At 45.8% G+C, this 14,514-nt stretch overlaps 1 protein-coding gene across 1 annotated transcript in view; it reads left to right on the top strand.

Moving 5' to 3' along the window:
• Positions 1-14,514, top strand: part of LOC109916792 (collagen alpha-1(V) chain-like) — a 259,059-nt gene that overhangs the window by 75,264 nt on the left and 169,281 nt on the right. Inside the window, exons 5-6 of the mRNA XM_048617801.1 lie at positions 10,832-10,963; positions 14,115-14,276. Coding sequence (XP_048473758.1) covers positions 10,832-10,963; positions 14,115-14,276 — 294 coding nt within the window. The remainder of the gene's footprint in view (positions 1-10,831; positions 10,964-14,114; positions 14,277-14,514) is intronic.

The following is a 14,514-nucleotide window of genomic DNA, read 5'->3' as shown; positions in this document are numbered from 1 at the left end:
TCTGCTCAATGTCAACGTCCTGCCTTCCTCCCCCATCAATGTTTCAGTTTGTGACTATTTTGAAGAGAGTGTCAGTCTCACACCCACAACCTTTGGCCTCCTGTCTTTTTCTGTCGCCCCGCAATTGCAGCAGCTGTCCTCTTTCCAATCCGTTACCATGGTGACTGTAGTAACGACTACTCCAAGAATACTGATTGGCTGTGAGAGGCGCCAATCTATCATGGAACGTGGTTGTCACTGGCAAGGCCAAAAATTATTACCATTCCTAATTGCCCCTTGAACTAGCAGTTCTTGGCCATTTCAAAAGGATATTGCTGTGGGTCTGGAGTCACATGTAGGCCAGACCAGGTAAGGGTGGTGCATTTTCTTCCTAGAAGTGCATTGGTGAAGCTGACGTGACTATTAATGATAGTTTCATTATTACTGCAACTAATGGGAGGTTTATATTCCTGATTAATTAATTTAAAGCTCACCAGTAGTGGCGATAGGATTTGAATTAATGTCCCCCCAGTACAGTATCCTAGGCCTCTGGATTACTAGAGCAGCTGACACCAGCAATATGTCACCCCCACCCCACTCAGGCTGTGGAAGGCGCTACAGAAATGTAACTCTCTCTTTCTTGAAGGAAGAGCTGTGGGGGATGACACGGCCTATACTTTGGGGCTTCAAACCTTGATCCTGTTGCATGCCAGCTGTCAGTGTTAATGTTGCACCGGGTAGTAAGGGGCACAGGAAATTCAAATGTCTGAACGTCAAGTTCTGCCTGTCACAGAGCCGCAGAAAGAAGTGTCTGATTTGCAGACGCTGAACTGCAGACGGTGCCTGAGGGGCCTGACTGATTAGTCTCACTGTTCATAACAGACTGTGTGCACCTGATCTAATAAAAACGCCACATTCAATCCCACTGCCTATTGCATGCACATCCAACATTGCTTGGAGCTGCACTTTACAGTGATGTGCAACAGGATTCTTTAGGAAGATGAGCATTTGGTGTTTGAGTTCAATTTCTCTCTATCCCCATTCTATTCCTTCCTTTTGATTGACCTCTCTCCCTCTCTCAGTCACTTGTCTCGTGCTTTTCCACCGAGTAAAAAGATACATTTCCATTTAAATCACCTCACTTACACTCCCTTATGACCTTCTAGAAGTTCATAAAATTGTGAGGGGCATGGATAGGGCTAATAGCAAAGGTTTTCTCCCTAGCATAGGGGAATCCAAAACTAGAGAGGACAGGTCTTTAGTGAGAGGGGTAAGATTTAAAACAGACCTGAGGGGGCAACGTCTTCGCACAGAGGGTGGTGCGTGTATCGAATGCCAGAGGAAGTGGTGGAGGCTGGTACAATTACACCATTTAAAAGGCATCTGGATGGGTATACGAATACAAAGGGTTTAGAGGGAGTTCCCATGCGTTAAACCCAGGGCTGCCACACACTTCATTTTCCTGTACCTCCTCCCCTGTCCTTCTCGGCCAAACCTGACTGGAGCACGACGACAACACCATCATCTGGTGTCCCAGGGTGGGCTCGATCTGGGTAACTGCGCGTTCAGATTCACTGTCTCGGAAGATCCAGTGTCGTGTGTGTGTATCCGTGCTGAGCCTAACCCTGTTCTGCTATGGATTAACTGAGTAGGAATTCCACGTGGAGGCTGGGAGTGGAAAGTGAGCCTCTTTCTAATTTCCTTCCATACCCCTTCCCAGAGAAAAGCCCAGAATTCCCTTAGATGTGGGAATAGACTCACTGTCTCACTGGTCCTGATTTTGGGATGTGTCTGGACAGGCCATTGTTTGTTGTGAGTTGATGAGGCCCTGTCAGAGGGTGTAAGGCCATGTGCACAGCCTGCCCCATGCTGATCGCTCACTCTTGCTCACCCCCAAACTGATCAGACTTGGTGATGTGCTGCAGCTCAGCAGGAAAGTGGGTCAAGCCAGGATCTGAGTGTGTGTGGTCTGTGCAGGAGAACAACTTGACTCGGAATGTTTAGGACAGTTCAACGTGACTTATCCCGACTGTCTCTTCACCAATTCGAAACCAGTGTATTTCTCTCATTCTGTGTGTGTGTGTGTCTCTACTGTGTGTTCTGTCATTCTTTCTCACACTGTCTCTGACTGTGTCTCTCTTTCGCTCTCTCTCTTCTCTCTGTTATCTCTTTTCTCATTTCTTCTTGCACTTTATCTGACAATGCCTCTCTCTCTACTATCCTCACACTCTGTCTGTCTCTCCATCTGCACCTTGGTCTGTTATCCCTCTCCCTTGTTTTCTCATTATTTTCTCTTTCCTTTTTGTCTCTCTGCTGTGCCCTCTCACTCTCTCTCTTTCTCTGCATCTGGTATCCTTCCCATTTGTGTTCACACTTTGCTGTGTGGTTGTACACTGCCTGTGGTTAACTTCCTCTCTGTGATTACCACTCTCTCTGTCTCTCTGAGTCTGCCTGGTGCTTTTCCAGCCTGTGCCCTCAGTTGTGGTAAAAGCGTAGGTTTTGTTTCATTTCTGTGGAACACTCTTGTTTATCAGTTATTGTAACGGTTGGTGGGGGGGGAAGGTAACAGCTGTTTGGGTGGGGTGTGCTGGTTGATGATTGGATTGAATGATAGAACCTGCAGGAATACATCCAAGTGGAACTGCCAGGTGTCTGTGTTGTCACTGCTGCAACTGCTTTCACATGTTCTCACTGCCTGCTCCTCTGGACGGGTTGTTGCAGTGTGTTGGTACCCATCTCCCTGCCTTCCTACACCTCTAGTTGAGCAAATCCAAGTTAGACACAGGATTGCTTGGGTGCAGAAGGAGGCCATTCGGCCTGCAGTGTCTGTACCGGCCCTTGGAGCATTTTGACTGGTGCCTCTAACCCTGCACAGAGAGTCATAGAGTCATATGGCCTAGTGGTATTATCACTTGTGGCAGATGGTGGAATTTGAAACCAATAACTATCTGGAATTAACAATCTAAGGATGACTATGAATCCATTGTTGATAGTCAGTAAAACCCATCTGGTTTGCTAATGTCCTTTAGGGAAGGAAACTGCCTGGTGTGACCTACATGTGACTCAAGACTCACAGCTATAAAGTTAACTCTTAACTGCCCTCTGGGCAATTAGGGATGGGCAATAAATGCTGCCTGGTCAGCGACACCCTCATCCTGTGAACAAATAACAAAAATACAGACCGGAAACAGACCCTTCAGTCCAACACCTCCATGCTTGTTAGTTTCTATTGAAATAGCCATCTGATGGTCTCTGAAATGCCTTGGTTAAACCTGCCTCCCTCACTATTGCTGATTGGGCACTCACGGCGTGAAAACTTTGTTCTCATGTTCCACTTGCGTTTTTTGTGGAGCAATTTAAACCTGTGGCCATCGATTCCTGACCTTAAACCATCCTTAACATTGTCTATTGACACTTAACATCCTTATCTGATCTGATCATCATGATTGTGATATTTATGTTTGCTCCCTTCACATATACATGAGATGGGCCTGTATTACTAACTATTTCAGTAAGGTTTTAGAACAGGACCTGGTGTGTACGTGTGTACAATCACAGTTACTTTTCTGTCTTAGCTTAAGGTAAATACAGGAAACCCAGAATTGTGCAAAGCAGAACAGGAGTGTTTATAAGGAATGGAGACTCAAAAAGGACAATCTGCCATTACTTCCGTGACAGACCACAACAAGAAGGCACAACACGGCCAGACACACTAGTCACCCTACCGTATATCAGGAACATATCAGAGATGACCACAAGACTACTCAGACGCCTAGGTATCAGGGTAGCCCACAAACCAATACCACCCTACGACAGCTACTGATGACGTAAAAGATCCCATACCCACAACCAATAAAACTAATGTAATAAACAAAATACCATGCAAGGGCTGTGAGAAACATTACATAGGCCAAACCGGAAGAAAACTGACAATAAGGACGCACAAACACCAATTAGCCACCAAGAGGCACGACCAATTCTCACTGGTCTCCATATACGTAGACAAAGAAGGACACGAATTTGACTGGGACAACGCATCCATAATAGCACGAGCCAAACAGAGACATGCCAGGGAATTCCTGGAGGCCTGGCATTCCAACCGGAACTCCATCAACAAACACAGTGAACTGGACCCGATATACAAACCACTAAGAAACAGAACCGGAAATGATGCCAACCACCCCAGCAAACTGAAGGACAGAACGCCAACGCTTCACCGGAGGCGCACTGACGGTGTTACCTAGCAGGGTGATGAAACGTCTGTAATCAAACCCACCGGTTCGGCGAGCAAGTCTACAACCTCATCCACAACCCGAGCTACTAATCTTCACAAAAACTGTAATCACTGTAGAGTACTTTGCACAGTATGACATTGCTAGAGAAGGACCTAGAAAAATAGAGACTGAAACCTTTGTCCCAATAGGTCACACACCCAATACAGTGATAACATCATGAGAAAGTCCTACAACTGCTGAAGCATATAACACATCAGACTTATTCCTGGGATGGCTGGACTGACATATAGAGACTGGATCCGTTAGAACTATGTTCACTGCAGTTCAGAAAAACGAAGGGGGATTTCATAGAAATCTGTAAAATTCTAACAAGACTAGACAGGGTAAACACAGGAAGGATGTTCCTGATGACTGGGGAGACCAAAACAAGGGGTCACGGTCTAAGGTTACAGAGTAGGCCATTTAGGACTGAGATGAGGAGAAATGTATTGACCCAGAGAGCGGGAAACTTGTGAAATTCTCTGCCACACAAAGCAGTTGAGACCAAAACATTGAACGTTTTCAAGAATAAGTTAGTTACAGTTCTCCAGCTAAAGGGATCAAAGGGGATGAGGAGAAAGTGGGGACAGGAGACTGCAATGAACCACAGGTGCTGTAGGTCTGAAACAAAAACAGAAATTGCTGGAGAAACTCAGCATCTGTGGAGAGAGAAAGTAGAATTAACATTTCGGGTCCAGTGACCCTTCTTCAGAACAGGATGCTGAGTTGGATGATTGGATTGAATGGTGCAGCAGTCTTGAAGGGCCAAAGGGCTGAATGGCCTATTCCTGTTCCTATTTTTGATGTTTTATATCTGGTTTATGTCTTTTTTTAACATTTGCTAGTTTCCTAACAAACCAAGCTTAGTGAAGTGCAGGGTGAAGTCTGCTTTAATATTTGCAGTTTAGTTGTATCTTTTATTCTTCCATGAGATGTAGGTCAGCATTTCTTATCCATCTCTTGAACTGAGTGTTTTGGCCAACTATCTCAATTAAGAGTCAACCACATCATTGTGGGTCTGCAGTCACATGTAGGCCAGACCAGGTAAGGACAGCAGATTTCCCTCCCTAAAGGACATTAGTAAACCAGAGATAGTAGGAACTGCAGATGCTGGAGAATCTGAGATAACGAGGTGTAGAGCTGGATGAACACAGCAGGCCAAGCAGCATCAGAGGAGCAGGAAGGCTGACGTTTCAGGCCTAGACCCTTCTTCAGAAATGGGGGACAGATTTGATTTGATTTATTGTCGTCACATGTACCCAAGTACAGTGAAAAATGCTGTTTTGTGAGCAGTACAGGTAGATCATAGCAAACAAGGAAATTGGGATTGTGTGGTGTTTTGACAGAGCGAGGCAGACAAGTTGCACAGGAGGTGCAAAAAAGCAAGATCAGCATTCAATTTGGAATTAGAGAGGTCCATTCAGCAGTCTGTTAACAACAGGGAAGAAGCTGTTCTTGAACCTGTCGGTGCATGTGTTCAAGCTTCTGTATCTTCTGCCTAACGGAAGAGGTTGTAGGAAAGTATTACCGGGTAGGAGGGATCTTTGATGATGTTGGCAGCTTTTCTGCGGCAACGGGAGGTGTAAATGGAGTCCTTGGATGGGAGGTTGGCTTCTGTAATGGTCTGCCCTGTGCACACAACTTTCTGTAGCTTCTAACAGTCCTGGGCAGAGCAGTTGTCAAACCAAGCCATTATGCACTGGATAAAATTTTACAACAATCAATGATTGTTCTCACCATTACCTAGTTGAGCTTAATAATTACCGATATAGTAATTATCCTGAAATTCTGTTGGTTGCAATGATGGGATTTGAAACTGTGTCCCCTGGGATCCTGGATTACTAGTCCACAGCCCTTGCCATTTATCACCGTATTTACCAGTGCATTTAACATCACCCTGAAGTTGTGTTGTATCCCTCCCAGAGCAACAGAGAAATAGTTTTTTAACTAGAATCCTGAATAATGACTTTATCTGTGCCATTGAGTTCCAACTGACAGCTTTGGATTCTGATCCTTTCTGATCTGCCAAGAGCTGTTCCCTCCTCTGTTCTTGGAGATTTGCACTTCGTTTATTTATGGCTCCTGTTTTCCCCGGGAATTCCGTTCCTCTGGTCCTGCCCTTTCCTGAATGCTCGGAGACAAGAGATCCTAATGTTCCGGCAAAAATATTTGGAAACCCAGGCTCCCACGTTATGTGGTGCAGGTGCAGGATCATAATTAGCTCTCAGTTCCAGGGAATTTCTACATCCCTGTGTTGCTCTCTAATGTTTGTAGTTGCTGAAATGAAGTGCGGGAGTTGGAGGGTGGGATGGAGGCAAGTTGTACAAATTCAAAGCATGAAATCCTTTCGACTCTTCCAATAAATAGTGTAACTTGATCATGAGTGGGCCAAGAGAGAACAAAGGGGGCTTTCTATGCTCTGATCTTTCGACTCTAATTGAGTCAGTGACTAAATATTTGACAAAGGGCCTAATTTCTTCTCAGAATTTTAAAGACCAAGGTTCAAGAGGTTTTTTAAAATTTTCTGATTTTGATTTGTCTCTCTGCATTTTGCTGACTATCACTGTGCCTAGGGCAGGCTCTTTGCTTCAATTGTAAAGTGAATTAATGTACAAGACTGACTGGACTGGATCTTAGTTCCCAGGTATGAAATTGCAACACATTGATTCCCCACATTAACCAACTCTCTTTCTGGTAAAGTTTGGGGTTTGTTCTTGCATGAACAAAGCAAGAATTGCCTTCAGGGAAAATGAAAGGCTGAATTGAAAAGTAAACCACTTCTGGAAATCCCTATCCAGTGATACCTGTGTGTATTGACATGTGAGCCTATGTATGTGTGTCTCTTTTTTGCATTTATGTATGTCTGCCCTTGCATATGTCACTGAGGATATATCTGTCTGTCTTTACATGTATCTATGTGTGCGTGTTTGTGTGTTCACCTTTTTGTGTGTATCTATCACTGCTTGTGCGTGTTGCTCTCAGAGTCTGTCTTTGCATGCATCTGTGTCTGCTCAACTTTCTACGTGTGTGTGTGTGTGTGTGTGTGTGCACGCACACTTGCATGTCTGTGTATGAATGTATGTTGCAGTGCTTGTTTCTATCCATATTACCTGTGTATGTGTGTATTACCAGTGTTTGTGTGTGTGTAGGTATTGTCAGTGTGTATGCGTGTGCACATGCTTGTCACTATCAGGGTCTGTGTGTCTATCTGTGCATACACTGCCTACATGTGTATGCTGGTCATCTCCTGCATACATTTGTGCCATGTTGACTGATGCCACCCTTAGCCAAATAGCCTGCCAATCGATGAAGAGTGGCCAATGCTGAAATCTGCGGAGCATTTTCCCCAGCTCCCAGGGGAGGAAGAGAGGGAACATCTTCCTTGGTGTTTGCTGTGCAAATAAATGTGTCCTCTGGCCCCTTGGAATATAAAGGAATGCACTGGTCTGAAAATCATTTAAAGCCAGGGCGCTCTGTACACAGAGCTGAAGCCAAATCAATTCCTGGCCTTTCCTGAGTAGCTAATCTCAGCAGGGAAACAAGCAATAGACTCAGGATGGTTTGCCAGTAAAACAAGAATGTATTACATTCAAGAAAAATAATTATAAAGGATCGATTAAATTTCAGGGTGTAAATACATAGCTACAGAGCGAGGTCAATTTGATAGAGTCTGTCACATTTATGAAGCAACTTTTCAGGGATGAAGGGACATTGTAGGGCACTTCACATTCAGGCCATTGAGCCCACTGACCCCCCACCACCGAAGAGCATCTCACCCAGACCCACAAGCCTATCCCTGTAATCCCACATTTCCCACAGCTAGCCCCCTAGCCCTCACATCCCTGTACACTACGGGCAATTTAGCATGGTCAATGCACTCTAACCTGCACATCTTTGGACTGTGGGAGGAAACCAGAGCACCCGGAGGAAACCCACACAGACACGGGGAGAATGTGCAAACTCCACACACACATAGTCCCCGAAGGTGGAATCGAAGCCAGGTCCCTGGCGCTGTGAGGCAGCAGTGCTAACCACTGAGTCACTGTGCTGCCCTGAGTTGTGGTGCAGGTGATAGCAAACAAACTTGAGGGGCTGAATAGCCTCCTTCTGGTCTTCGTGCTCCAAAGGTCTAGGATTTACTGCCACACTGTGGTACTTGCCTTTAGCTGACCCTTAGTCACTCGGCCAAATGGAGGTTGTGAGGGTGCGGGAGGGTGTGTGCTATCACTTAGCTCAGTTGGCTGGATTATGATGCAGAGTGATGCCAACAGGGTGGGTTCAACTCCAGCGCCAGCTGATGGTACCATGAAGGACTCTCCTTCTCAACCTCTCCCCCCTGCCTGGGGCATGGTGACCCTCCGGTTAAGGCATCGATGCACAGCAGTACAGAGACTTTACCCTTTATTGTCTGACAGCATTGAGTGATTTCCCACTGCCATGTTCTCAGATTTGATGAGGCCTGAAGTGGCTGGTTCTGATGAGATAAATGGATGGTAAAGTTTGTGATGGTTATAACCGACTGGTACGGTTGTCCTGCAAAGCGGTCTGCTCCCAGCGGGCAGACCGACGATTATGCGAGGCTCCCCCCACCCTTGGCAATGTAGGGGTTAATTTAAAAGGGAAAGCCACCCCAGTTCTCAAAGCCTTGCCTTGTTTGCTTCCCTCTGAAAGCTGAATGCCCAGCCTCTTGCGGATGTGAGGCCTAACCTCGAGATTCTCAGCGGCATTTCTGTCCGACACCTTCCGAATGGCATGCGGAGGCAAAAACAATTCCAGAAATGGGGAAAAAGGGAAGCTTTTGGGGGAGGAGAGGAGAGAAGGAAACTCTGTGGGAACAGGTTCATAAACAGGCGAAGCTGAATCAGCACAGAAAATATGTTGTGCTTCTTAACTCCGGGGAGACTGGAATGATTGATGACAGGGAGAATCCCCACAGACTCTAATTACTTCTCCATGTTGTGTTTTGTGAGTGTGCAGTGTGAAAGCTGGAGCCTCTATTCTCCGACTGAAACCTGATGATAAGATATAACTCTGCGCGCTAAATGTGCTGGCAGATTCATTCACTCTCAAAAGCCTTTTTCAACGATTGTTGACTCTTAACTGCCCTGTGGGCAATAAATGCTGCCTAGTCAGCAATACCCCTCGTCCTGCGAATGAATGAATTAAAAAAAGAGTCCAGAATTGAGAGTAAAACACATTGCTGTGAGTCTGGAGTCACATGTAGGCCAGACCAGGTAAGGATGGCAGATTTCCTTCCCCAAAGGACATTAGTGAACCAGATGGGTGTTTCCTGATATTTAACCATGGTCCTCATTTGACCCTTATTTCCAGTTTGTTACTTAATTCAAATTCCACCATCTGCTATGGCAGCATTCGAGCCCAGGTCCCCAGAACATTACCTGGGTTTCTGGATTAATGGTCCAGCGATAACGCCACTCGGCCCATCGCCTCCCCCTGTGCTGTATAAGTAGTGACTTAGATACTGCTAAGCTTGGATTATCAAAGGCCGCTGAGTTTACAAGGAAGATTGACGAGTTCTTCCCAGTTGTGTTGAGGTTTGAGAGATGAAGAGCAGGAGAAGGTGCCACGTACCGTGACAGCAAAGTAACGGTGAAGGTATTTGATGGGATTTGTGGTGCTTTGATGCAAACCAGAATAGCTGTATCTAACATTCACATCCACAAGAGGGGGTTATCATGTCAGTTTATGATTCAAAGCAGAACGTGTTCGGCCACTGTGATAATACTATGGCTTTAAGAGGTGCATTTTATCCTTTTTTTGTGAAGAAAGTTTGAGACAGAGGTACTGAGCAGTCTGTTCAAAGCCAATAAACAGCTTGTGAGGCCTTGGGTTTTTTTTTAAAGTTGGAACAATAGAAGCAGCCTGAAAGGTGGGGTCAAGTTCCCACAGAAACCAAGATTTTTAATTTTAGTTTTAGCTTTGAGTAGCAGTTAAGTAACAAACTGGAAATAAGGGTTAAATGAGGACAAAGGTTAAATATCAGGAAACATCCATCTGGAGTGTTGAAGCTGGATGTGGAAGCTCATATTCCTCTCTCTGTCTTTGCTGAAGCTAAAACTTGGGGTTCTCTTCCTGCTGCTAGAATTGCATGTGAGACAATCTGCTTTCCTGAATCTGCCTTTGCCAAGTGTGTGTTTATGGGCTGTTACTGTATTGCAACACGTAACTAGTATTCGTTAATATATATATGATTTTGTTAAGCATTTCAATACAGTTACAGCTAAGCCAATTCTTTCATTTTAATTTTGTCTGTATTTTAACATTGGTGTTTGAAAAAAGTGTGATTTGCTTCAAGCCTGGTAGTTTGACCAATTGAATTGCATCTGGAACGCAACACCTTACACTCGATTTTAAATAAGAAAAATAAGTTTGTGTCTAGACTAGCTTCTCAATCTACTTAGAGGGATTTAGTCTGTTCCATAACGCCGCTCCCCAATCAGCCCCATGTCTGGTGGGGTACATAGCATGAGGGTAGTAGTGCTACGGGTGTTTTGTGACACTGTACCTCTGTTGTGACCTTCCTGTATGATACTTTGCCTTCCCACGTCTTCTTTCAGGGTGATATCCAGCAGCTGTTGCTGAGCCCGGACCCGAAAGCAGCTTACAGCTACTGTGATCGCTACATCCCCGACTGCGACAGCATTCTACCCTACGCCCTGCGGCTCCCAGAGCCCGTTTACGAGGAAGAGGTGAGTGTGCTCCTGATCTGCTCTCGCCACTTGGTGCTGTCCGAAATCTTTGCGTCCCTCCAACTCGACGGAGAATGAGAGGGTCAGGCAAATGGCCAGTGCACCCGCTCAGCCATCCTGGCCGAATTGCCTAAGTGAATCTGCCTTTGGCTGGGGCTTGATGTAATTTCAAGGGAAATGACTGGAGTCCAGCAAGTGGAAACTTAACTATGTCAAGAGAAGTCGCACGAGTACTCAAACACTCGGAGCTCTCGATTAGAAACCTAAATATTACAAGATGGTCTCGAGGGTATGTCTTTGCAGTTCCCCTCTGCTTGTTCCCAGTTTGGAAAGCGTCCTACAGCGAGTGTTTGGCTCAAACAACGGCAGAGTCTGGCAGTTTCTGCGAAGAGAGAAACAGAGTTAACATTTCAAGTCCAGGATTACTCTTCTTCGGAACCCTGCCAGACCTGCAGGGATTCTGCAGTACTTCCTGTTTTGATCTTTTTATTCTTGGTCTTGTAGCTGCTACTTTTCACACTCAACAAGTTGAGCCCTGCCACCATTGTTTTAGGTCTGTGGATGAGTGGGGATTAGTGACAGCCTGGCCTGAATTTGGTGTGAAATAGGATGAGACTGTCTCCTCCAGGGGGTGAGGGGGGTCCGGGGGTGGTATGTCTCACTGCTGTCCATCTCGTCCTCATGTTAGAGCCTGACTTTATGTTCCATCTCCCTGTGACTGGACCATGTGAGTGAAGCAATGTCACCTCACCCCCATGCCCAGAGCTTTAAGTAACCATTGAGTTGTTTCCTCCATCAATATCTAACGGCATCACTCAAGCAGCTGGCTGTAAGAATCAGGAGCTGGGGGTAGGGGAGAAAGTGGCTGAAATCAGACAATGTGGGGGTGTGCATTTAAAGTGCCCCCTACAACTATAACCCACTCTGATCCTGCAGAACATACCCGATGGGCAGAAAGGACACCTTCTGGATATCGAAGGGGTCTGAAACAATGGCATCTTCAGAGCCTTAATATGAAGCCTGCTTCAGGGTAAGCCATTGTATCTTCACATGTGGTTAGAATCAGGGCATAAATGGTTACCGCTGTCAGCTTCCCAAGGAGCTAGTGTTCCTGGCAAACCCTATAACCCCACCTTCCAGGTTACGGTCCAGTTTGGAAAGGGAGCCAAGGTGGAAGGGGAATCCTCCTGTTCCCCGCCTTCCATTCCTCCTGACTTGGATTGAATTGTGTTTCTGTCTATGTGTGACATGCTTCTTGTTCACAGGTTGGTACTAAATGTGAGTCTTCAACAACCCTCAGTAAAGCAGCACTGCAGAAATCCTGCACAGTTCCAAAAGGGGAAAGGCAATCTTTCTGAGCCAGTCCTTCCCCCTCATTTGATCATTCAGCCTTCTGAACCTTCTTCACTCCAAACCTTTCTCTTACCATTCCATCATTTCTCTCAGTAGTGCCCTCTTCTTCATTTACCTTCCTGGTTTCTCAGGGCACCTGTTCTTTCTTACTCCTGCTGACTTCCATCCAATCCCTCTCCTTATCAGGTTGTCTGGCACCATTATCAGATACTCCAACGCTCCCTGCCTACCCAATTTCCACCATCCATAAACAGTTTAGGTCCTCAACAACACTGCTGATTTCGAGCAAATCCCTCTCCCCCATCACTGCCTGTGATTACTGTCGTGAGTTGTCACCTACTCTGGCAATGCCTCAACTTTAAATTTGTGATGTTTTTGTATTCACACCCCTCCATTGCCTCATGTCTCTCTACCTTTGTAATGTGCCTCATCCCTTAATGCCACCCTCTAGTCGCTCTCTGATTTCAGATGCTGCACAATCAGGAGACTGTGGGCCCTAAACTCTGGAGTTTGCTCCTTGAACATCTCATCCTTTCAACCTTTTTTCTTTTGCCTTCCTCCTCAAAACATGCGCCTCCCTCAATCACATTGGCACTATTGATGCCGTGCCTTTTGCCAGTCTCTGGAATTCCCTCCTTAAATCTCTCTGCACCCCCTCCTCTCCCTTTTAAGATACTCCTCAAAACCTGTGTGTGGTTGGCCTCACACACGTGTTTGGCAACGAGACATCGTTGGATGTATTCCCAGAGCCGGGCTTTCTACCTCCAAGCATCTTGCCTGATGTTCAAATAACGTTTTTACAGCTCCGATATTTTTATAACTCAATAATTCAAGGAAAGCAGAGTGATGACCTTAATGCATCTTAGGATTTTCATTTGGTATTTGCTGTTAGTGCATCTCAGATGAGATGGTTTTGGGCATAGAGAGTTTGTGATACTCTCAGTAGACTAGTAATCCACAGAGACCCAGGCTAACGTTCTGGGAGACACAGATCTAACTCCCACCATGGCAGCTGGTAGAATTTAAAATAAATCCATAAGTTAAAACCTGAAATTGAAAACTGGTCTCAGTAATGCGACCAGGCAGCTGTCATTGATTGTCGTACAAAAAACTCATCTGCTTCTCTAATGTCCTTTGAGGTGGGAAATCTGCTGTCCTTACCCAGTCTGGCCTACATTTGACTCCAGACCCACAGTGACAAATCTCCACAGAGGCCTGTATCCCATCACCAAGTCACCTTTTATTGATACATGACCAGTCCTTGACTCTAGTTTCTTCAGAGTCAGCTCTCAGAGTGAACAGAACTTCTAACACTCCTCTTTTTATCTGTCAGTCAGCGCTCCCTGATTGGACCAGATTAACAGCCTCAAGCAGGGAAATCATATTCTGTGAGGTCCATCCGGCTGACCACGTTACAGTCACTACACATGGCAGTGTGGTTGACTCTTAACTAACCTCTGAAATGGGACACCAGGTCAAGGGCAGTGAAGGACGGGTAACAGGCTCACCCCATCAAAGAAGGAAAATGAAGGGATTAATCTTTATATTTTTGGAGCCTCTAGGACAACTGTCTCTCTAGCCTTGACCCATCTTGAACTACAATTACAAATTGCCCGAATAGTGGCCGTCCCTGTTCAATGAACGTGTCCATATCCCTCACAATAAAAGATTGAGGTCTCATCAGACACTTTCTTGCCCCTGACCCCCGCCCTGCGTCTGCCTCTCCCTCCCCTCCCCCCTCTATTTCTCTTTGTACATCTCCTCTGCTTCAGCCTGTCTTTCTCGCTGCTTTTTACAGACAGCCACCGCACGGCCGCGTCACAAAAAGAGGAGGAAGGGTCGCAAACGCTCTAGAAAGAAGGGCAAGGGCAGATCAAAGAAATCGAAAAAAAACCGCAAAAGGAAGAAGAAAGATCGGGCTGCCTGGCAAAAGATAGCAACTTTTGGGGTTGGGGAACAGGTAGACAAAAGGAAAATCCTGAAAACCAATTGAGCTTCTCCTTAGGACAATGTAGGAGGAGCTTGGATGAGCTTTAATGACTGATATGTATGATACCGCTAACACAGACTTAATACGCCCTTGCTCAACTCCACAAAGCCCTGTTCATATTACATTCCCAATCTAGTTGTTCTTATAGCCCCGTCGTGGGATGTGAGCTTGTCTCAGTGAGGGTGGAAGGGGTGAAATTTGAGGTGGG

The sequence above is a fragment of the Rhincodon typus genome, chromosome 38, assembly GCF_021869965.1.
Source record: "Rhincodon typus isolate 14 chromosome 38, sRhiTyp1.1, whole genome shotgun sequence".
NCBI classification, from domain to species: domain Eukaryota; kingdom Metazoa; phylum Chordata; class Chondrichthyes; order Orectolobiformes; family Rhincodontidae; genus Rhincodon; species Rhincodon typus.
Note: the sequence above shows the minus strand (reverse complement) of the source record. Positions and strands in the feature narration are given on the sequence as shown.